Source organism: Lathamus discolor, chromosome 2, assembly GCF_037157495.1.
Source record: "Lathamus discolor isolate bLatDis1 chromosome 2, bLatDis1.hap1, whole genome shotgun sequence".
Taxonomy (NCBI): domain Eukaryota; kingdom Metazoa; phylum Chordata; class Aves; order Psittaciformes; family Psittacidae; genus Lathamus; species Lathamus discolor.
Window position 1 is genome coordinate 92542714 of NC_088885.1, and position 16992 is coordinate 92559705.

General features: G+C 41.1%; 1 protein-coding gene across 2 annotated transcripts in view; it reads right to left on the reverse strand.

The window, feature by feature from the left end:
• Positions 1-16992, reverse strand: part of EPB41L4B (erythrocyte membrane protein band 4.1 like 4B) — a 167645-nt gene that overhangs the window by 78361 nt on the left and 72292 nt on the right. Inside the window, exons 8-16 of one of the 2 annotated variants that reach the window (XM_065667750.1) lie at positions 16901-16988; positions 16251-16339; positions 15481-15550; positions 15139-15308; positions 14940-15049; positions 12957-12987; positions 12429-12462; positions 11307-11374; positions 7079-8501 (exon numbers count right to left, since the gene is read on the reverse strand). In XM_065667750.1, the coding sequence (XP_065523822.1) occupies positions 8354-8501; positions 11307-11374; positions 12429-12462; positions 12957-12987; positions 14940-15049; positions 15139-15308; positions 15481-15550; positions 16251-16339; positions 16901-16988 (808 nt within the window). In that variant the 3' untranslated portion in view covers positions 7079-8353. Of the gene's footprint in view, positions 1-7078; positions 8502-11306; positions 11375-12428; positions 12463-12956; positions 12988-14939; positions 15050-15138; positions 15309-15480; positions 15551-16250; positions 16340-16900; positions 16989-16992 lie in introns of those variants that run through there. The other variant, XM_065667749.1, reaches the window with a different exon arrangement.

Consider the following 16992-nt stretch of genomic DNA (forward strand, 5'->3'; position numbering starts at 1 on the left):
CCTAAAACAGATTAAATCCTCCCCCAAGTCAGTGCTGCTTTCCCCTTTCAGTCACAGGCAGACAACGTATGCCTGTCGTTGGGAAACAATACGGCTTGGAGAGGCTAATCCAAGAAAGATAACTCAGGTTAAAATAGGAGCAAACCAAGCGAGGCCGCCGAGACCGCTGATCTTGGGCTGTTAACCATGCTACAACCTTTCGTACCACTTAACCCATCAGATAACTCGGGTCCTGTAAGCTAAGCACATCCCTATCTTTCTCCTCTCCTCAGAATCACATACCTGCCAAAGCATGTAGACAGAGTTGCAGGCATGGGCCTGAGGCTTAGCTAATAAAGGAGAACATGAGAAACCATGGGATGTGATAGAAGTTGCTGCTGGATATAGCAGATGAAAGCGCAAGCACCTAATAAATGTTACAGAGCGTGCCCTGAAGGACTGCCCGAATTCGCAGGAGGGCTACATGAGAAATGGACAAAGAGCACTAAAGAGGAGTATCAAGGACATTTCTGGGGAGAACAACCATCCAATGCCAGCACTGCCTAGGAACCCGTGACAGTAACACCTATGAGGGCCAAATTACCTAGGTAGCCTTAGGAAATTTGGGCTTGGATTTACAGAATAGGGAGCAAGGCAGGGGAAAAGCAGGGATAACTCTGAGGAGATAAAGGAAGGGAATGTTCTTCCCTGTATGCACGAGGGAAGAACAAGCTACCCATAAGCAAGCTGCTGGCCAGTATGCTTGGCTGGTCAAGCTGGGTTCAACTGTAGTCTAAGCCATCTTCTTAACTGTACTCCAATTTTCTCTGGGGGTGTATGCAGACAGGATTGAGCTCTCAGTGCTGTCCTAGGCTTGTGTGCTGCTATATGTCAGTGGCTGCTGGTAAAGGCACTATTCTCCAACCCCGCTGTGTGGCTGGATGAATGCGTGCTCTATGTGCATTTACACCTCTGGAATACATGCTAACCATCTCTACAGGCTGAGCTTAGAAACCAGGAACTACAACAGCCTCACACCTTGCAGATCAGGAAGGTTAGCTTTAAAGTCAGTTCACTCAATTTGGCTTCCCTTAAGATCCCATCTTACAAAATCTCTTTTCTGTATTTGTCCCTGCAAAGCTAAAATACCTGGGAAAAACACCATATTTTTAAAGAAATTAATCAAACTGTAGAAGTTTCGTACTTCTAAATTATTTAGATTCTGAATATTGCTAATGCCCTACAAAGAAATACATGGTCTTCTGAATCAGTAATTGGCTCTAACTTTAAAGCCCAAGCATGCATACCTGAACGTACCTGACACTAGTGCCACACCAGTGACTTCAGCTTAGGTTATAGGTTTTTGTCCTTTTAGCATGCTACCAGTGAAGCCAGTTAGCTGTTCAGAAGGCAGCATTAACAGGTAAAAGACAGACAAAAATCAATCATTCAGCACAGCAAAGTGTTTCTTATTTACAAATCTGCACCTTGTCCCATCTCTGCTCTCACTGCAACACTTGGGCAACTCACCTGAGTTACAGCAAGAACCCGTTCACAACTTAAAAGTGATTTTCAGACGTTTTTTAAAGTCAGAAATGGAGAATGAGAGACACATTAAATACAACAGTAGAATCTGAAAATGAATGATAATAAATGGCTCCCTCCTGGGCTCAAACTTTTGATAGAGAAGCAACATCCAGTTTTACACTCAAGTTCCTTGAAGCCTTGCTTCAGATCAGCCTTGCTTATTGATTCAGTGAGCTTCAGGCGCTGAAGACACGGATGCTGAAGTCTCAAAGCTCCCTTGCCTCCTTCATTCCTCTTCTCCATTCCCATGGTCTCTAGCAGACTTCATTGCTTTTTCTTTTCCAGTTCCTCCCATTGCACGTTCCACTGTAAAACTCTGCTTCTCATAAACACTTTTGTTTCCCTAGTCCACTTCTATCCTGAGCTTTTCCTTCCTGTCTGATTCCTGCGCACCTACTGATGAGAAAGACTTGGCTCGAGGACACAACCATGCTAGCCCTGCTGTCTACCAGTGAGGCCTCAAAACTCAGGGGCTTGGCCCCTGAGAGGAAACGAAACACAGCCACTGTGTCATTTGTTTAGCTACTCAGCTCATTGCTACCACAATATACAATTTAGAGAGCACTGGAGACTTATTACTGCTCTGTATTTCTACTTCTCTAAGGTTCTCAAAACTGCAGAAATTAATAATGGCAAGGAAACCACTGTGGTTATAATTCCAGCATAGACTGTTATAGGTTTAGTGAGGAAAAAAAAAGATTCATAAATAATTAGCTTCTTATATGGAGTTTAATTGTATTAGATCAGTGCTTCCTACTACTAATTAAGTATGGATGCTTCTTTCATTTTCTTCCGGGCACAGAAAATAAAAGATATTTTTCACTGGCTCATTAAAAAAAAAGCATTTTTTTTCTATAATCCACCAACATATGACATCATTAAGGCAGGAACTCCATGTTTTCTGAACTGTTCCTGTAATGAAACATCTTTTCTTGCTTAATCCAATACATCTTCACCTTTGATATGATGAGCTGCAGGTTTTGCTGTTTGATAGTTGAAAGTTGAAGGTCGTATCACTAGTGCTAGAAAGTAGGAAGAAGAAAAAGGGGAAAGGAAAAACCAAGCCTATTACAAACTAAAAAGACAGAAAGTACAAAAAGAAAAAAAAAAAATAGAAAACATCCAAAGTGGAAATGTAATTGTGGTGGCAACTTGAAAACAGAACCCGAAGGGCATTTCCACTGGTTCCCCAATAGCCTTAACTCAACATCTATCTTAGTTTTAAACTGGCATATTTCTCAGTTCTTAGAAGGTGTGATGACTAAGACAGTCATCCTGAATGCTGCTTCTGCTAGAGAGAAAATGAACTAGATTTCTTCTGAAAGACACATGCAACAGATCATGGAAGAGAAGATGCCACCAAACCAAAAGTAGCCCCACAGAGTTAAGAGAAAGCCAGTATTCCAGAAACACAAACCAAAGAAGTAACACTGGGTCTAAGATATCAGGCTGGTGGAACTTCTCATCTTCATCAATCTGTGTGCCAAGACTGCCAAGATTGTATCTGAAAAAAACAATTAAAACACCACCACCATCTTTAGGAAATGTGGATGGGAAATACAGAATTAAAAAAGAAAAAAAAAAATCAATAAAAATCCAATACTTTTTCCTCCTGTTCAAAATTGGAGGTATAATGCATTCAGAAATCAAAAGCAATATGCAAATTATCACAGACATGCTTGCATTTTCTGTAGCATGCACCTACTAATACACGCAGTGGGCAGTGCACAGAGAGGCTCGATTTGTGAACTTCACAAACCAAATCTAGATTAACGCTTGTGAAACCGACTGTTTGAAAGTAAGTTGTTTTGCTGTAAAGGAGTCATGAAACAGTCATTAGCACTTGAGAGCAGCATTTAGTCTGCAGAAGCTTTATTACTGGAAGTGACTCATATCAAGGGAGGTCTCCAGCTGAATCAAGTTTTCACCTGTTCTTTGCGACGCAGCAGCAACAAAAGCAACAGCACATGTAATCAGAAAGGAAGCCGATTTGGCCAGGCACTTCAGGGAACAACAAACAGTACACGGAAACAAGTGAAGCCAAACAAGGTCTTCATCATTTCCACAGGCTGCTTTGCAATATACTGCAAGAGGCAGGTAAAAAAGTGTGGTCCGTCCCTTTACACGTTTTTTCTTAACTACTTTGACTAGCCTTGGTTTTGTCCAAAAGCTTCATCTTTCTACATGTCTGGTGCCAGCAGAGCAAGGACGACTGGTTTTCCTGCAGGCCCCTTGACACTAAAACTAGGGAGCATGCACAAGCGCATGGTATTTTTCTAATCATTGCAATATGACTATAGAGAAAAGCATTTATTCTGAAACAGCTCAAAACCTTGATCCTCACACCATAGCACAAGTTCAGCTAGGGTGCAGAGGCTGGAACAGCAAAATGCTAGTTCAAGCTGGATCTCAAAGCAGATTTTGTCAGGACTAGCAGAGTCTTGACAGAAAAAGCAGGGTTGCGGTGGATCAGCCCTCAGCACGCAATCTGAGATCAATTTAGAAAACATACAGTTCCTACTTTATATCCATTAATGCCACCTGATCTACAGCAGCTCTGGCTCAGTCTCTTTGGCTACCATTAGCAATGCTACGATGACAGCACCCCTCACGTCTGCTGTCCTTGGTTCTCCTTCACGGAGCATGAGGAAAACCATTCATCAGCAACAGTCTTTCCAGAGATCTGGTGTGTCAGGGTGGATGGATGCGTGTCAAAACTTCTCTTCTTTGAGCTAGCCAGCCTGCTCGATACCCAAACCGGAATGACTTGTGGAAAACCTCCTCTGAAAACAGATGATTGCAGTGTGGAATTGTCTTCCTCTTTCCCCTGAGAGGGCTCCATCTAGCCAACTTCAATGCCTGAGGAGCAAGTGATATACTCAGTTTCACTCTTCCCTGTCTTAGACATTTCCCAGCTCATTCCTTGCCAGCAGCTCAAGTTCCATTCTCAAAATTACTTGCAAGCTCTAACACTCTCTCTTGCAGGCTGAAGGCATCTTCTTCAACACTCATCCAGAAGGAAGGCATTTTACATCAAAAGACTGTAATATATGCTTTGTTCCCAACCACAATGTGAGAAAGCAATCCTCCTTTTGGTCAATCTGTATGTGGGTTCACTGATTAAAGGGTCTGGAAGGACTTGTCAGTTCTTCTCAAGCGTGCAACCCCCCTGCTGCCAGCTTTGGAAATGCATTACAAAACCCGATCCCTTTGTTCACTTTGCTTGTGACTCACATCAGAGAGAGAAAAATAGCTGAAAATTAAGGTTTAAAGAAAAAGCCCACACTAAAACAATTAACCAAAAGTGCCATCACTTTCAATGTTGTATTTCAGTGTTTAATACTAGTCATTAGTTTGCATGCCAGGGCCTGGTTGGGGCTGCAGAGCAACATATTTCAGCCCAAGTTACAGAAGTGGTATCGCCAGCTTTTTGATTCCCCTACCACATCTTGGGGGACAGGTCACAGGATTACAGAGGTACAGGGCAAAAGTAACTCCCCAGCAAATCTGAATCTACAGAGTGGAGAGCTAGGCCTGAGCTCTGCTGGGGAAGAACTGGTTTCCAGCTTCATTGAATGCAGGAGGAAGGTATGCAGAGAGATCATCAGAAGATGCACTCGACCAAGAAGTACGAAGCAATTCTCCAGCGAGTGGAAGAATGCCGCTGATTACACACTGGACTTCAGATCAGTGTAATTACCCAGATGACTAATAGCACCCACCCTCCATCCCAACGCGAGGATAGTGTTTATCACCTGTAATCAGATTACATAAGAGTTTCCAAGTGTGTGCTGGATTTGTAAAAAGACAGTATCAGCCATGCACAATGAACACACTTCAGAATGGGATGGAGAAAGTTTGCACGCAGGGTTCAACAGGTACCCTGAGAATGTGCTTCCTTTGGTTTCAGAAGGTGGTAGGTACCTCCTTCACACAGTCTGAAGGAGTTTTTTTAAAACAAAACCAACTTCCCTGTGTATTTAGAACACGTGTGTTGAGTTTCCTGTATCCAGCATGACTGCGTAACATGCTCTTTGGTAAACTGTGTGGCACTTCCTCATGAGTGACTCCCAGTTAAAAATCACCCAACATAACATATAAACACTTGCATACCGGGGCTCCCAAGTCCCTGTACTGAGTTTGTGCATCTATAAACACCAGTGCCTCCCTGTAGCAGCATAAATTTAGGATGCAGTATCAATTTATATTGCCAGAACTTCCCCAGTGTTTTGACTTTTAAACAAAAGGTGCTACTACATTTAACAGTGGAGTTAACCAAACATTTTCCACCTTTCTCCTCTCTCCCCATGTAATTTGGTTTTCACCTGCAGTGCTCTGCATTGCATCAAAGACAAAACTGAATTCCTAACACCACTAAGCCTGTATTAGTCACCTGTTAGAAACAATACTTTGTCAGTAATGAGTGTGCTAATTTTAGAAAACCCAGTGTGCTTTCAAATTTTAAACAACTTATTCGTATTACCCTGTTCAGATGGATACTATCCATATCCACCTTTGCTCAGGTAAGGTAAGCTGCACAGGCTGGTCATAGCAGTGCTAGGGTCAGAGAGGAAGCAGGTGGGTAAAATCCTCCTCTTCCCAACTGTATCCCAGCCCATTTGCTGCAAGAAGCCAACTAAGACTAGAGTGAGGAAGGACAGAAAAATTGATCTCTTCTTACCCACCTGACTGCTCAGTGATTTTGCTGGTACAGAGACTTCTGCACACAGCAAGTAGGATGTGGGATGAAAAAATGACAGTGCAGAGTGTATGAGCTCCTCTTCCAGAGAAGCAGAGTGACAAGTGCTTCCCTCGAGGTGACATACACAAACTGCAGAACACAGGAGACCCGCAGGTTGCTTTTCACCAGTGGGCAGACCTCCTGCATGCGGCATTTTAATACTTCAGTATCAGTTAGGCCTTGTGCTGTCTTTTCTTGACATCTGTCAGGGAGATCTCTCACTCAGTGCACCTTCAGCAATAAACCAAACCACAGATAACAGCACATGATAAGGACTTACAATGACAACAAACCACAGAGAAGCCAATGCAGTTATATGACAAGAACAATACTGTATTATGAACGTAGGAGTGTGAATCACGAAGCAACAATGCTCCACTTTAATGTGAGTATTCAAGGAAAAAAAAAAAGCCTCCTCCAGAGGGCATTCAGCGTGGCAGCTAAGCTAGGCTCCAACAGCTCCAGCAAAGTTTCTCTTCCTTCCTTCCTTCCTTCCCCACATAAGCCACTGCCGAAACACAGGAAAAGCAGACTAGGGAAACTGAATTCAGCCTCTGTGATTACCCACCTCAGGCCTTACCCTGGCATTAACACATCTTACTGGCACAATTGCTTCTTTTTTTTTTTCCCCTCTACAGACTACACTGAAAACGTTGATCCAACACAACATTAATAATTCCAGGGCAAAACAGGTACAAGTATAAACTCTATCATATCCACCCACCCCCCCCTCCATATCCTTCAAAATTAAATAATGCATCATAACCAGAACAAGATTGAAAATTTTTATTTGTACTTAGCACAAACAGGGAAGATCAAAACAAATATTAAGACAGCATTTGTAAACAAATATATTTCACAAAAAGTTAAACACTATCAAATTTGCTGTGAAAAAAAATTCAGTTACAGCCATTTATAAACGTGTACTTATCAAAATCAAGTAAAAAACTACTTCATTTTTATAATATCCCAAATGAAGGTTTATTCCAACAACTTCAGAGAGACCACAGAGGCAAGGCCTAATTAAAACAGATGCACGAGTGAGCATGGCACTATGATTTCCGGTTAAAAAATACGATAAAAAAATAATCGGCAAGTGATCAAAATACCAGCCAAGCCTATTTAAAGACCTAGGTTTGTAAAATGTACATTCACCTTTGCAAACATCTACCTTTATAAAAACAGAGCTATTTCACCAGATTGTCCTCATCCTGAAGTGTACGCATTATGAGCTGTGTTTCTGAATCCACTCAGAGAAGTTATCAGTAGGTAGTTTTATGCGATTGTATAGTTCATTTCCATAATCACATTACAAATAAGAAGGCAGCAGCACCCTTTCAGCAAGGATCCATTTTTAACATTCTTGCCTTTATAGCAGCAGGTATGGTTTTGGGGAATGCTATCAATATAATCAGTAAGTCAAAAAAGGAATACACATACTCCATGAAGTTTATGACAGTGTTCTTTCTCCATACTTGTTTTTAAGTTAGGCAAGCACCTCTATTTTTGCCGCAGAACACAAAAGATTAAAAGCAAAAGACACCCAAACCTATGACTACCTCGGTAGGCTCCCTTTGTTGGTGGTTCACAAGCCAGTTTGATCACCAGTGCGAATTCTGTTCTTCCCTCCCTCCAAACTCCTATTTGCATGTCAACTACAAAGTTTCTCAAACTTCATCTATTAATTCGACTCAAAAAAACCCCAAGATGATAAAAAAATAACTAAGGCACAAACGGCTGATCTTCACCAGCAGGCAGAGGGGCACAGATTCCAAAGTATGGTGGAATGTAAATCCCCAGAAATATTTCTGGTCTCGGGACACTGGAAATTCTCACCAGCTTTCACAAAAGGTTTTTCAAGATTTTTTTTATGAAGATATGGAAAATACTTTTCCCAAGAATGTCCATGAACACTAAACAAGGATGGATGTACATACAAAGACACACACATTATGCACAATACACTTTGAACATACTGCAGACAGACAAGGACCATGGAATGCAATGATCGTCTGAGATGGCAGGTGAAATGAAGATGGCTGTTTTTCAGAGTGTCGTCATGAGTTTATCTTGGTACGCCATGCTTTGGATGCCTCCTAAATTCTTCTGGTTCTGTTCCTGGATATATCGTAAATTGCTGTCCTCTCCACTTGTGGGGGGTTTCCAATATGGCCTGTCATCATGATAGGGTGGCCTGTACCATTTGCACAGTTATTGGTTAGTGAGAGATGGAAGTAAACTTATGAGTGCTACACAGCAACATGAGTTCATCCAGCAAGTGTTAAGCATGCATACGGTGGGATGGGCAGCTACCAGCAAGGGAAGGAACTGCTGACAGACCTACAGGCCTGATGCAGAAGCCACTGAATCAAAGGGAATCTTTTAGCTGATTTCAAAAGGCTTTGAATCAGAGCTCAGTCCTTAAAAACCTTCTCTGTTTTCAAGTCTTACAGACAAGTGTCGTGCATCACTGCTCCTGAATCCCAGAGGGATGGTGGGGAGGGAAGAGGAGGCTATAGGAAACCTAAATGCTAACAACAATCTAGTAAAATAAACCTTATCATGCAAAAAGTTGAGCTCATGAAAATACATCCTTAAGGTCTAAAAAATTAAAAAAAACAATCTTATTAAGAATAAAAATTGCTCTTCTGTAAATACTGTTCCTCACTCAGCACTGATGCAGTTAATCACACTGAAGCAGCCTGTGAGCTACACAGTCGCATTTCATTGAGAGTCCATAGTTAGTACCAGTATTTGTCTGCGACTGTAGTGAAACTAGCACAAAGTACTGAGAAGAAAAATATTTTTTTCCTTATTTGTTCATTATTTATTGCTGCTTGGAGTTATCAACCTCAACCACTCCTACAGTGTCTCCTAATCATTTGTGTGCGTGTGTGTGTGGGGGGATAAATAACTAAAACAAAATCTGAACAGTATGTAGGAAGCCACTGCACTTGGGATTCCCTTATTACCAAACTGCAGTTGCACTTCTTATTCTGGTAATGTTTTTTGTTTTGTTATGATAGCAGATATACGCGCAGGTTTAGAGTTTACCTTTTTTAGATATCCTAACGTTATAGAATGACAAATGTTAACTGGAATGAATTTTCTCAGAAGACTGAATATTAAGTTAACAGCAAACAATTTCACCAAAAGGATCTTACTAAGACGACAGACACAATTCCACATATTATTTCACAAATCAATCAACAAAAACTCCTGTATATAACAACATGTATTGCACAGGTATTTCCATTTCAGCCATTGGCCCATTCTTGATTTTGCATGCCCAGCAGAAAGAAAGAATTTCATGGATCTGTGATTTGATCTCAAGTTCACAGTTGAATGGATTAAGCTTTCTCAAATCAAGCTATCCAGAATGCTAAACATCCAACCCTTCCACTTTGACCCCAAGTTAGAACAACTTGAAGCTTCTGCTTTAACCACATATTTAAATGCTTCTACCTGACTGGGACAAAAAAACCTGAGCACTTTTCTACCAAGCTTGCATGACTGAGCTCTTAAGTATGTTTTTTAGCCTTACAAGCCTAGCTATAATAAAGCCATTGTTCATATTTCACTGACCTTTATTTTTGCCCAGGCAGTGGAGGGGCTGAAGGGGAGAATGTCTACACACAATACATTACTGTGCCTATTTCAATATCACTCTGCTCCAGGGTGAACTATTTGGCTATAAAATGTTACTGACTTGTGTCGTAAGTGAAGAAATCTTTAGAAAAAATTTCAGCAAAACCTCAAATGATTTATAAAACCATTAACCTCTCTGCAATCACTCTTCTGTAATGTGAAATTGTACATTTTAAAACATGCACAATTAGAAGGACAAATAAACTCTAAACAGGAAGAATCCTGAACATGAAGCACAGGCAAAGTTAATTACCCAATTTAAAGTCTTCTGTTTGCAGCAAAAATTTAGTAGCTGCTTTACTGCTCTATGCTAGAAATTGAGATGAAAATGAGTATGCCTGCTTCTCTGCCTAGTAAGTATTTCTAATAACATATTTGCCCTTTCCTGCATTCTCAGACTCAAACTTGGACCAAATGTCTTTTCAACCATTTTAAGCTCAGCCTCATCTCCAGAACTTGCCTACACTAAGAATGAAGTCTACCTGCCCTAAGGTTATACAATACAGAGATAAAATTGTAAGATGAATAGGAATGAAGATTAGGGTATTGGTACTTTTCAGTCAAGACAGTGATTATTTGTCTAAAACACTGAGTAGCCTAAAAAGGTTAATCTGTATTAGGATGAAATAGCAGCTGATTTTTATCACATGTACATGCACAGACACGTATCTATCAGCAGGTGCACGCCTCCACTGTGCATTCCAACAAGCTGCTCCTAACTCGGACTGAATTTCTTCCAAAACTTATTTTCACACAATTTTTCTCCTTACTAGTTACAAAATTAAAAGTATGCAAGAAGATAGCACAAACCACATATAGGAGTATTTTTGTGAAACAGTTGTCAAAACTCTGTAATATAATTTCACTAATACTAATTATCTTCAAAGTGCTTGATGCATTGCTCCACATACATGCTATTTTTCCACATACATTTCTGTAAAAGATGAGAAAAAGTGCTGCAATGCAAAAATCTGTCCACTCATAACTTCATCTTACCCTAAAATAAGTTTCTTCTTTGTCTTAGAAGGTTAAACACTGGTCAAATTATAATTAGTTTTATTGATGCTACTGAGCACCTTCCCATCCGACATACATACTCTTTACAGAAATACACTGTAGTTGTATTTCAAATTCAGAATGAAAAATCAAGGAAAAATTAATCCATCAAGGAGCTTAGGCCACTCCAAAGCAAAATCTAAGTAGAAGTTACTTAATACTGCCTCTTTGTCACGTAAGTCTAACTTCTGCTTTTCATGTGCAGAAAACTGCCCAGTACATCCACCAAAGCTTCATGCCAACAGATTAAGATAACAAAAGTAATCATCTCATTCACAAAGTGAAGATTGCTTACCTTACATTCACAGGTGTATGTGGATGCCAGTGTGGCTGAGCAGGAAGTATATTGGGATGATACGGGGGCTGCAAGTGAAAACATTGAAGCCGGTTAATGAAATCATATAAAAACTACCTATTAACATTTACTTTTTATTTTCCTGGGGCCATGAGGAACATGCTCCCTGGGGGCCCTAGAAACCCCCTGTTTCAGACCTTCTCCCATGCCATTAAACATATATAGGAGACTTCTTGGTGATGAGCTTTCTTGTTAGGCCACACTCATGGGAAAACGCAAAGAAAATTGCCTTTCTAGCTGAGGGACAACCTAGAACATCTAGTGCTTCTCACAGAAAGCACATCAAAAGAATGTCAGCTTTAATAAAAGGTGGAGAGTGAGAAAGGTTACAAGAATAACAGCAGTCTTCAGAAGGTCAGTTATCTTTGGTGACAGCACTACTCTCTCATATCCATGGGATCTTGAGGAGAAACAGTGAAACAAAATCACTAGTGAGGCTTTCAATAAAAAACAAAAAAAACCAAGTATAAAGACTATGTTCTGATGCACACACTCAGTCTGGATGAAAGCACAGCTTGCTTTCTCAGTAGCAATGACTGCTAGTATCATAAATGAAAACTGGGCAAGGTTTTTCCCTGAAGTGTGTAAAGGAGCTTGCTAAAAACCAAACAACAAACCAACAAACAAGCATCTGACCAGCAATGAACTCCTTAAGTGTTGTGATGGGGCAGCTAATTGAAACTTTGAGCTTGTTGGCAGGATCATTCAGTGTGAGAGGCTGCTCTAGACAAAAGCTTGCTCACAGAGCAGTCTCCTGAGGTCTATCATATTCACCGTCCCAAGGGCTTTAACCTGTGATTTCACAGAAAGGGAAGGGAAAGAGCGTGGCAAATGAAGCATATTCAACTTGCAGAGCATTCAAGAACACAGGGGAATAGAGAAGAGTCCCTCCACTTTCCCTGTAACTCCCAATGTGATGCTGTTAATTTCTGAACCTCCTCAGAGAATCCCACCCCAGAGTAAGGAAAGGGAAGCAAAACAGCTGTGGTAATTATAGAGAGCAAAAAGGTTTACTTCTAAATAACAAAATGACAATATTCTCAACAATTGTTCTGCTCTTACCTGGTAGTTATGGACTTCAGGAGTATTTTTAGCACTAAGGGAGAAAGAAAATTAGCTTTTATATAATCAATACATCTATGCTGACATTTCCTATAGTTCAGGGTTCTATTCTTCAGGGAGGTATTACAGTGAAGTAAAATTTATATTCTTAAGGACACCAATATTTTATTCTAATATACACTACAGGAATTAGAGTGCAAGAAAAAGGGGTGCAAATTTTTTGTCTTCATTTTATGTTTGTGAAGCAGGAACAAACAATGCTAGATAAGTTAGCTCAAAGGCAATGAGCAGAAAGGAAATATGTTTTACTTTAGTCTGATCTCAAACACCAAAAGAAAACTAAAAAATGAAAGCACTTAAAGTCTCACAGGCAGTCCCCAAGAAGAATCTGGTGCTGCATAATGAGAGATCCCAAAGCAATTCATTCATCCCACACCAGAGAATTTGTTTTGACAAATCCTAATGCAGACATGGTCTTCAGAATCCTTTTTGCCTGACAACAGCAATAGAGAGAACTTGAGCACTCACCACAGTTGTGCTGCTTTCACAGGATTGTTTGCTTAAAAAGAAACAAAACAAAAAAAAAAACCTTAAGACGCGTGAAGTATCAGTCATTCTGCAGCTATTGTGATTGGGATGTTATACTACGGTTTAAGCCAATCCTCATACAGACATATTTGCACAATTGCATCAGTCACAAGTACAGCCCTGTGCTTTGTACCATTCCTGTGTGATACATAGAATATGAGGCAGGCACAAGCCTCTGTTTCTGCAAGAGGCAAAGCCCATAAAAAAATGTGCAGATCAAGTTCTGCACAACCAGGACACTACTTCCCCATTTCGCTGGAGCTACCACGTCAGTAACACTGGGTCCCTTGAAAATCTGAAGCTACTTCTCACAGGAATTTTGCACCTTACTGAAACCAGAGTATTCCTGAAGCTGGTAATAACCTGTGTCTTATTACAGTGGATGATAGTAGCAAAAAAAGCCCATCAGTTGGGAATATGGTAAGGTATCGAGCAATCTTGAGCAACAAGGTCTTGGCTTGTGCTTTGGACAGGCTGGAAAGAACAGTGAAGAACGCAGCTGAGTAACTGGGATACATAATTTTTTTCCTGACAAACAGCATGTATTTCAAGAGCACTGAAAAACTGCTGAGTGATGCAGCTGAAAATCCAAGCCCCTACTGAATACAGAAAGTGGATGACAAACTTCATGAGACACTGTAGAAGTCTGAAAGAGACTGAGCTAGGACAGAATCCAACGCTTGTGGGTTGCTACTAGGTAAAGACTCAGTCATCTAAAGGCAGTTTTTGCATTAACTTTAAACATGTTGCTGAGCACTCTGGAGGGAATATCATCTGGGTTTGCCTTCTGACAAAGACAGTTCTGCCTGGCTGCTATGCACAGAGAACTAAACCAAGCATAAGCCATACTTTCACTCTTCTCCCCCACCTCCCAGACATAAGTGCACAAGCACTGAGACACAAGGTATAACCTGTAGGTCTGACAGATGCTATTATTGTAAAAATAAAATTATAATAATCCATACTTCCACTTAGGAAATCACCCCACTTACCATATAACTGACTATTATGTATCACATAACAGTATCTCACAAACCTAATGAATTTGCATTGACATAAAAAACTGAGGGTACTAAAGGTGGGAGGAGGACGTTACAGGCCCCAGGAAGCATGCCTGCTAGCTACCCTTTCCCCCCTGTACATGAGAAATAAAAGTGCCCCCCCATAATACTACAAGGACTTCTCATGGCACTGAGGTTCATATTCTAGCAACACAAAGGAATGCAAAGACATCCTAAGAGAATGTAGGTCACCCTGCATCCTACAGCAACTACAGCTTCAACCTCAAGTAATACAGAATTTAGAGGGAGTTGTCTTGCACTGCTCCTGTTTTTTCTACAAGGAATGAAAACCTCAGCTTCAGTTTTGAAGGAAAAATGACAGAAACCACAAGGGAAATCAATTCCTTGTCATTCCATTCAAATTCAGCACATATCAACTCCCAGAAAAAGCTATTTAAGGTCAGAGCGTGGATAGGTGAATAACAAGCCATCACAGTCAGGAAAGCAGCAAAAACTGCATGAGACTGCTGTCTGGCTAGGTAAGCAAGTCAGCAAGGCTTTCGGATGCTGCTCCACTCTACAGAACAAATGCGCTTCTTCAAAGAAAATGTTACATGCTTTCCTTCATTGAGCATGATGCAACTTTTCTTTCCTGCTGCTCATTGGAGCAACAAAAGAAACCATAGGTACCTTGCTCTCCATGGATCTGGGATGGAAGAATTGAGCGTAGACAGAGATTAAAACCGGCAGATACGAACAATGAGAAAAAAACCACACATGTACATCCTGATTTTTTTAGGTGATCTGACATGGTTTTTCTTTTTACACTGTGGTACAGATTTTACTGTTTTAATATGACATTTATACAAGTTAACAGGACACCTGCATGACCAGTTCAGTGAGCACATGTACAAACACTTACCCTTAAAAGTTGAATGCCTTCGAGAAGGGTATCGCTTGCTGGGCCTCCTTTCAAATGTACTAGTTCTGCGTAACCTTGTCCCATGTGTTGCTTGATACTCTGTCCTCCCACTTCAAATACAGAAAAAAACCCGAAGTTTACCACTGCCTTTTGCTCCTTTGTATAAACCCAAATATATTGCTGTTACTTTGCTAAATACCTGAATCTGAAGCGTGATCCCAGCCTTATGAAGTCAGATCTATTAGATTTGCTATTTGCTGGGGCTCGCAATCTGAAGAAAGCATGGTGTTCCACTGCACACTTCCACAGATGTTTGCACGTTTTGGCACTGTCTAACCGGAAAACAAATGTGTGCTCTTGCTCTCTGCCCTAAATGCAGAAACAAAAGCTTCGGAAGTTGGCATGCATGGTATTAGTTATTATCCTTGGTAGGAGAAATACAGCCTGGGCCAACAGTGTGCTGAACCTCTCTTTTGTTCTTACCAGCCTAAGCACACACCACACTCTGTTGGATCAGGCCTAATTAAGGGAAGAAAGTTACCTGTTCATCATCTTCTACAACCACAAGCGTTAGCTTGCTCTTTTTAAAGTCCATTTTTGTGATTTTAGGCCTAAACACAGAAAAGCAAAAAGAAAATTAATGGGAAAATGTCATTCTATAATCTAGGACCATTCCCCAAAATGTATGAGGGATATGAAATTCTGGAACACTTCAGGAACTGCAATGAAAGTTTGATTTCCTGGAAATGTGACTATTTTGTAACAGATGTTTCACATTTAGTTAGGAAAAGAGAAGGCTCAGGGGGGACCTTATCACTCTCTACAGCTACCTAAAAGGAGGATGGAGAGAGGAGGTGGCTGGTCTCTTCTCTCAAGTAATAAGTGGCAGGACAAGAGGTAACAGCCTCAAGCTGTGCCAGGGGAGGTTCAGATTGGATATTAGGAACGATTTCTTCATAAACAGGGTGCTCAGGCATTGGAACAGGCTGCCCAGGGAAGTGGTGGAATCACCGCTCCTGGGAGCGTTCAGAAACCGTGTAGATGAGGTGCTCAGTGACACGGTTTAGTGATGGACTTGGAGGTGCTGGGGTAATGGCTGGACTTAATGATCTTAAAGGTCTTTCCAACCTAGCTGACTCTGTGACTTGAAAGTGGTATTTTTAACCAAGCCAATCTACCTTCATATTTAACCTTGATGTTTCAACCTTGCAGACTCAATCTACATTACAAAGTACAGTCAAGATGCCACTATGCAAAGGAGAGACATTGCAGCATTTTAGCAGAAAGGAATTTAACACAAAAACAGATTACCAAAAGAATAAGCCTATTTTGTTGGCTCCTTCAAAGATCAATATGCCTGTTGGTGTCAGTCCAAGAGCATATTCACAACCATCTCTTCCCTGCAAGCAAGCACAGAATCAATAATCAGTATGCCATTAGTACAGTAAATCTGACTAGAGTAGTATCTCAAAATCAACAGGTTTTAAACTAAACAATAAGGTTTGCATATTTTTTTTAACATTACAGAGCAGGAGAATACACATTTGTGTTGGGTTAAAACTAGCAGGCTTTGGCAACAAAAGGCTGCAGGGTGCCCTGCATGGGAGAGGAGTATGTGCTGCCCCAGATGGCTCTAATGCCCATGGAAACAGCCCTGCACTGGTACTGCACCCAGGGAAGCCCACACCTCGGCTCACCTATGTTTAAGGGCAAGCAGTAACTGCCAGGGGAAGTAGACACCAAAGTTAAAAATCAAGGGACATGGGAAAAGGCATGTGGAAAGGGACACTCTGGGGGACATGTGTGCTACAGATGCACTCTTGGGAGAAGCCCTGCAGGAGGGAGGTGCTTCTGAGGGACCATGGGCCATGGGGCAACCCACACCACCACAAGGACATCCCTGAGGGGCTGACCCACACCTGAGGGACCCCCACATTAATAAAGAATCACATGGATCTTACCTTAACTACATGCATATCTACACCGTACATTTCTAGCCATTTCGCTTTGTTCAAGTAGCACAATTCAGCCTGTGCTGGACTCTTTCCCCTAA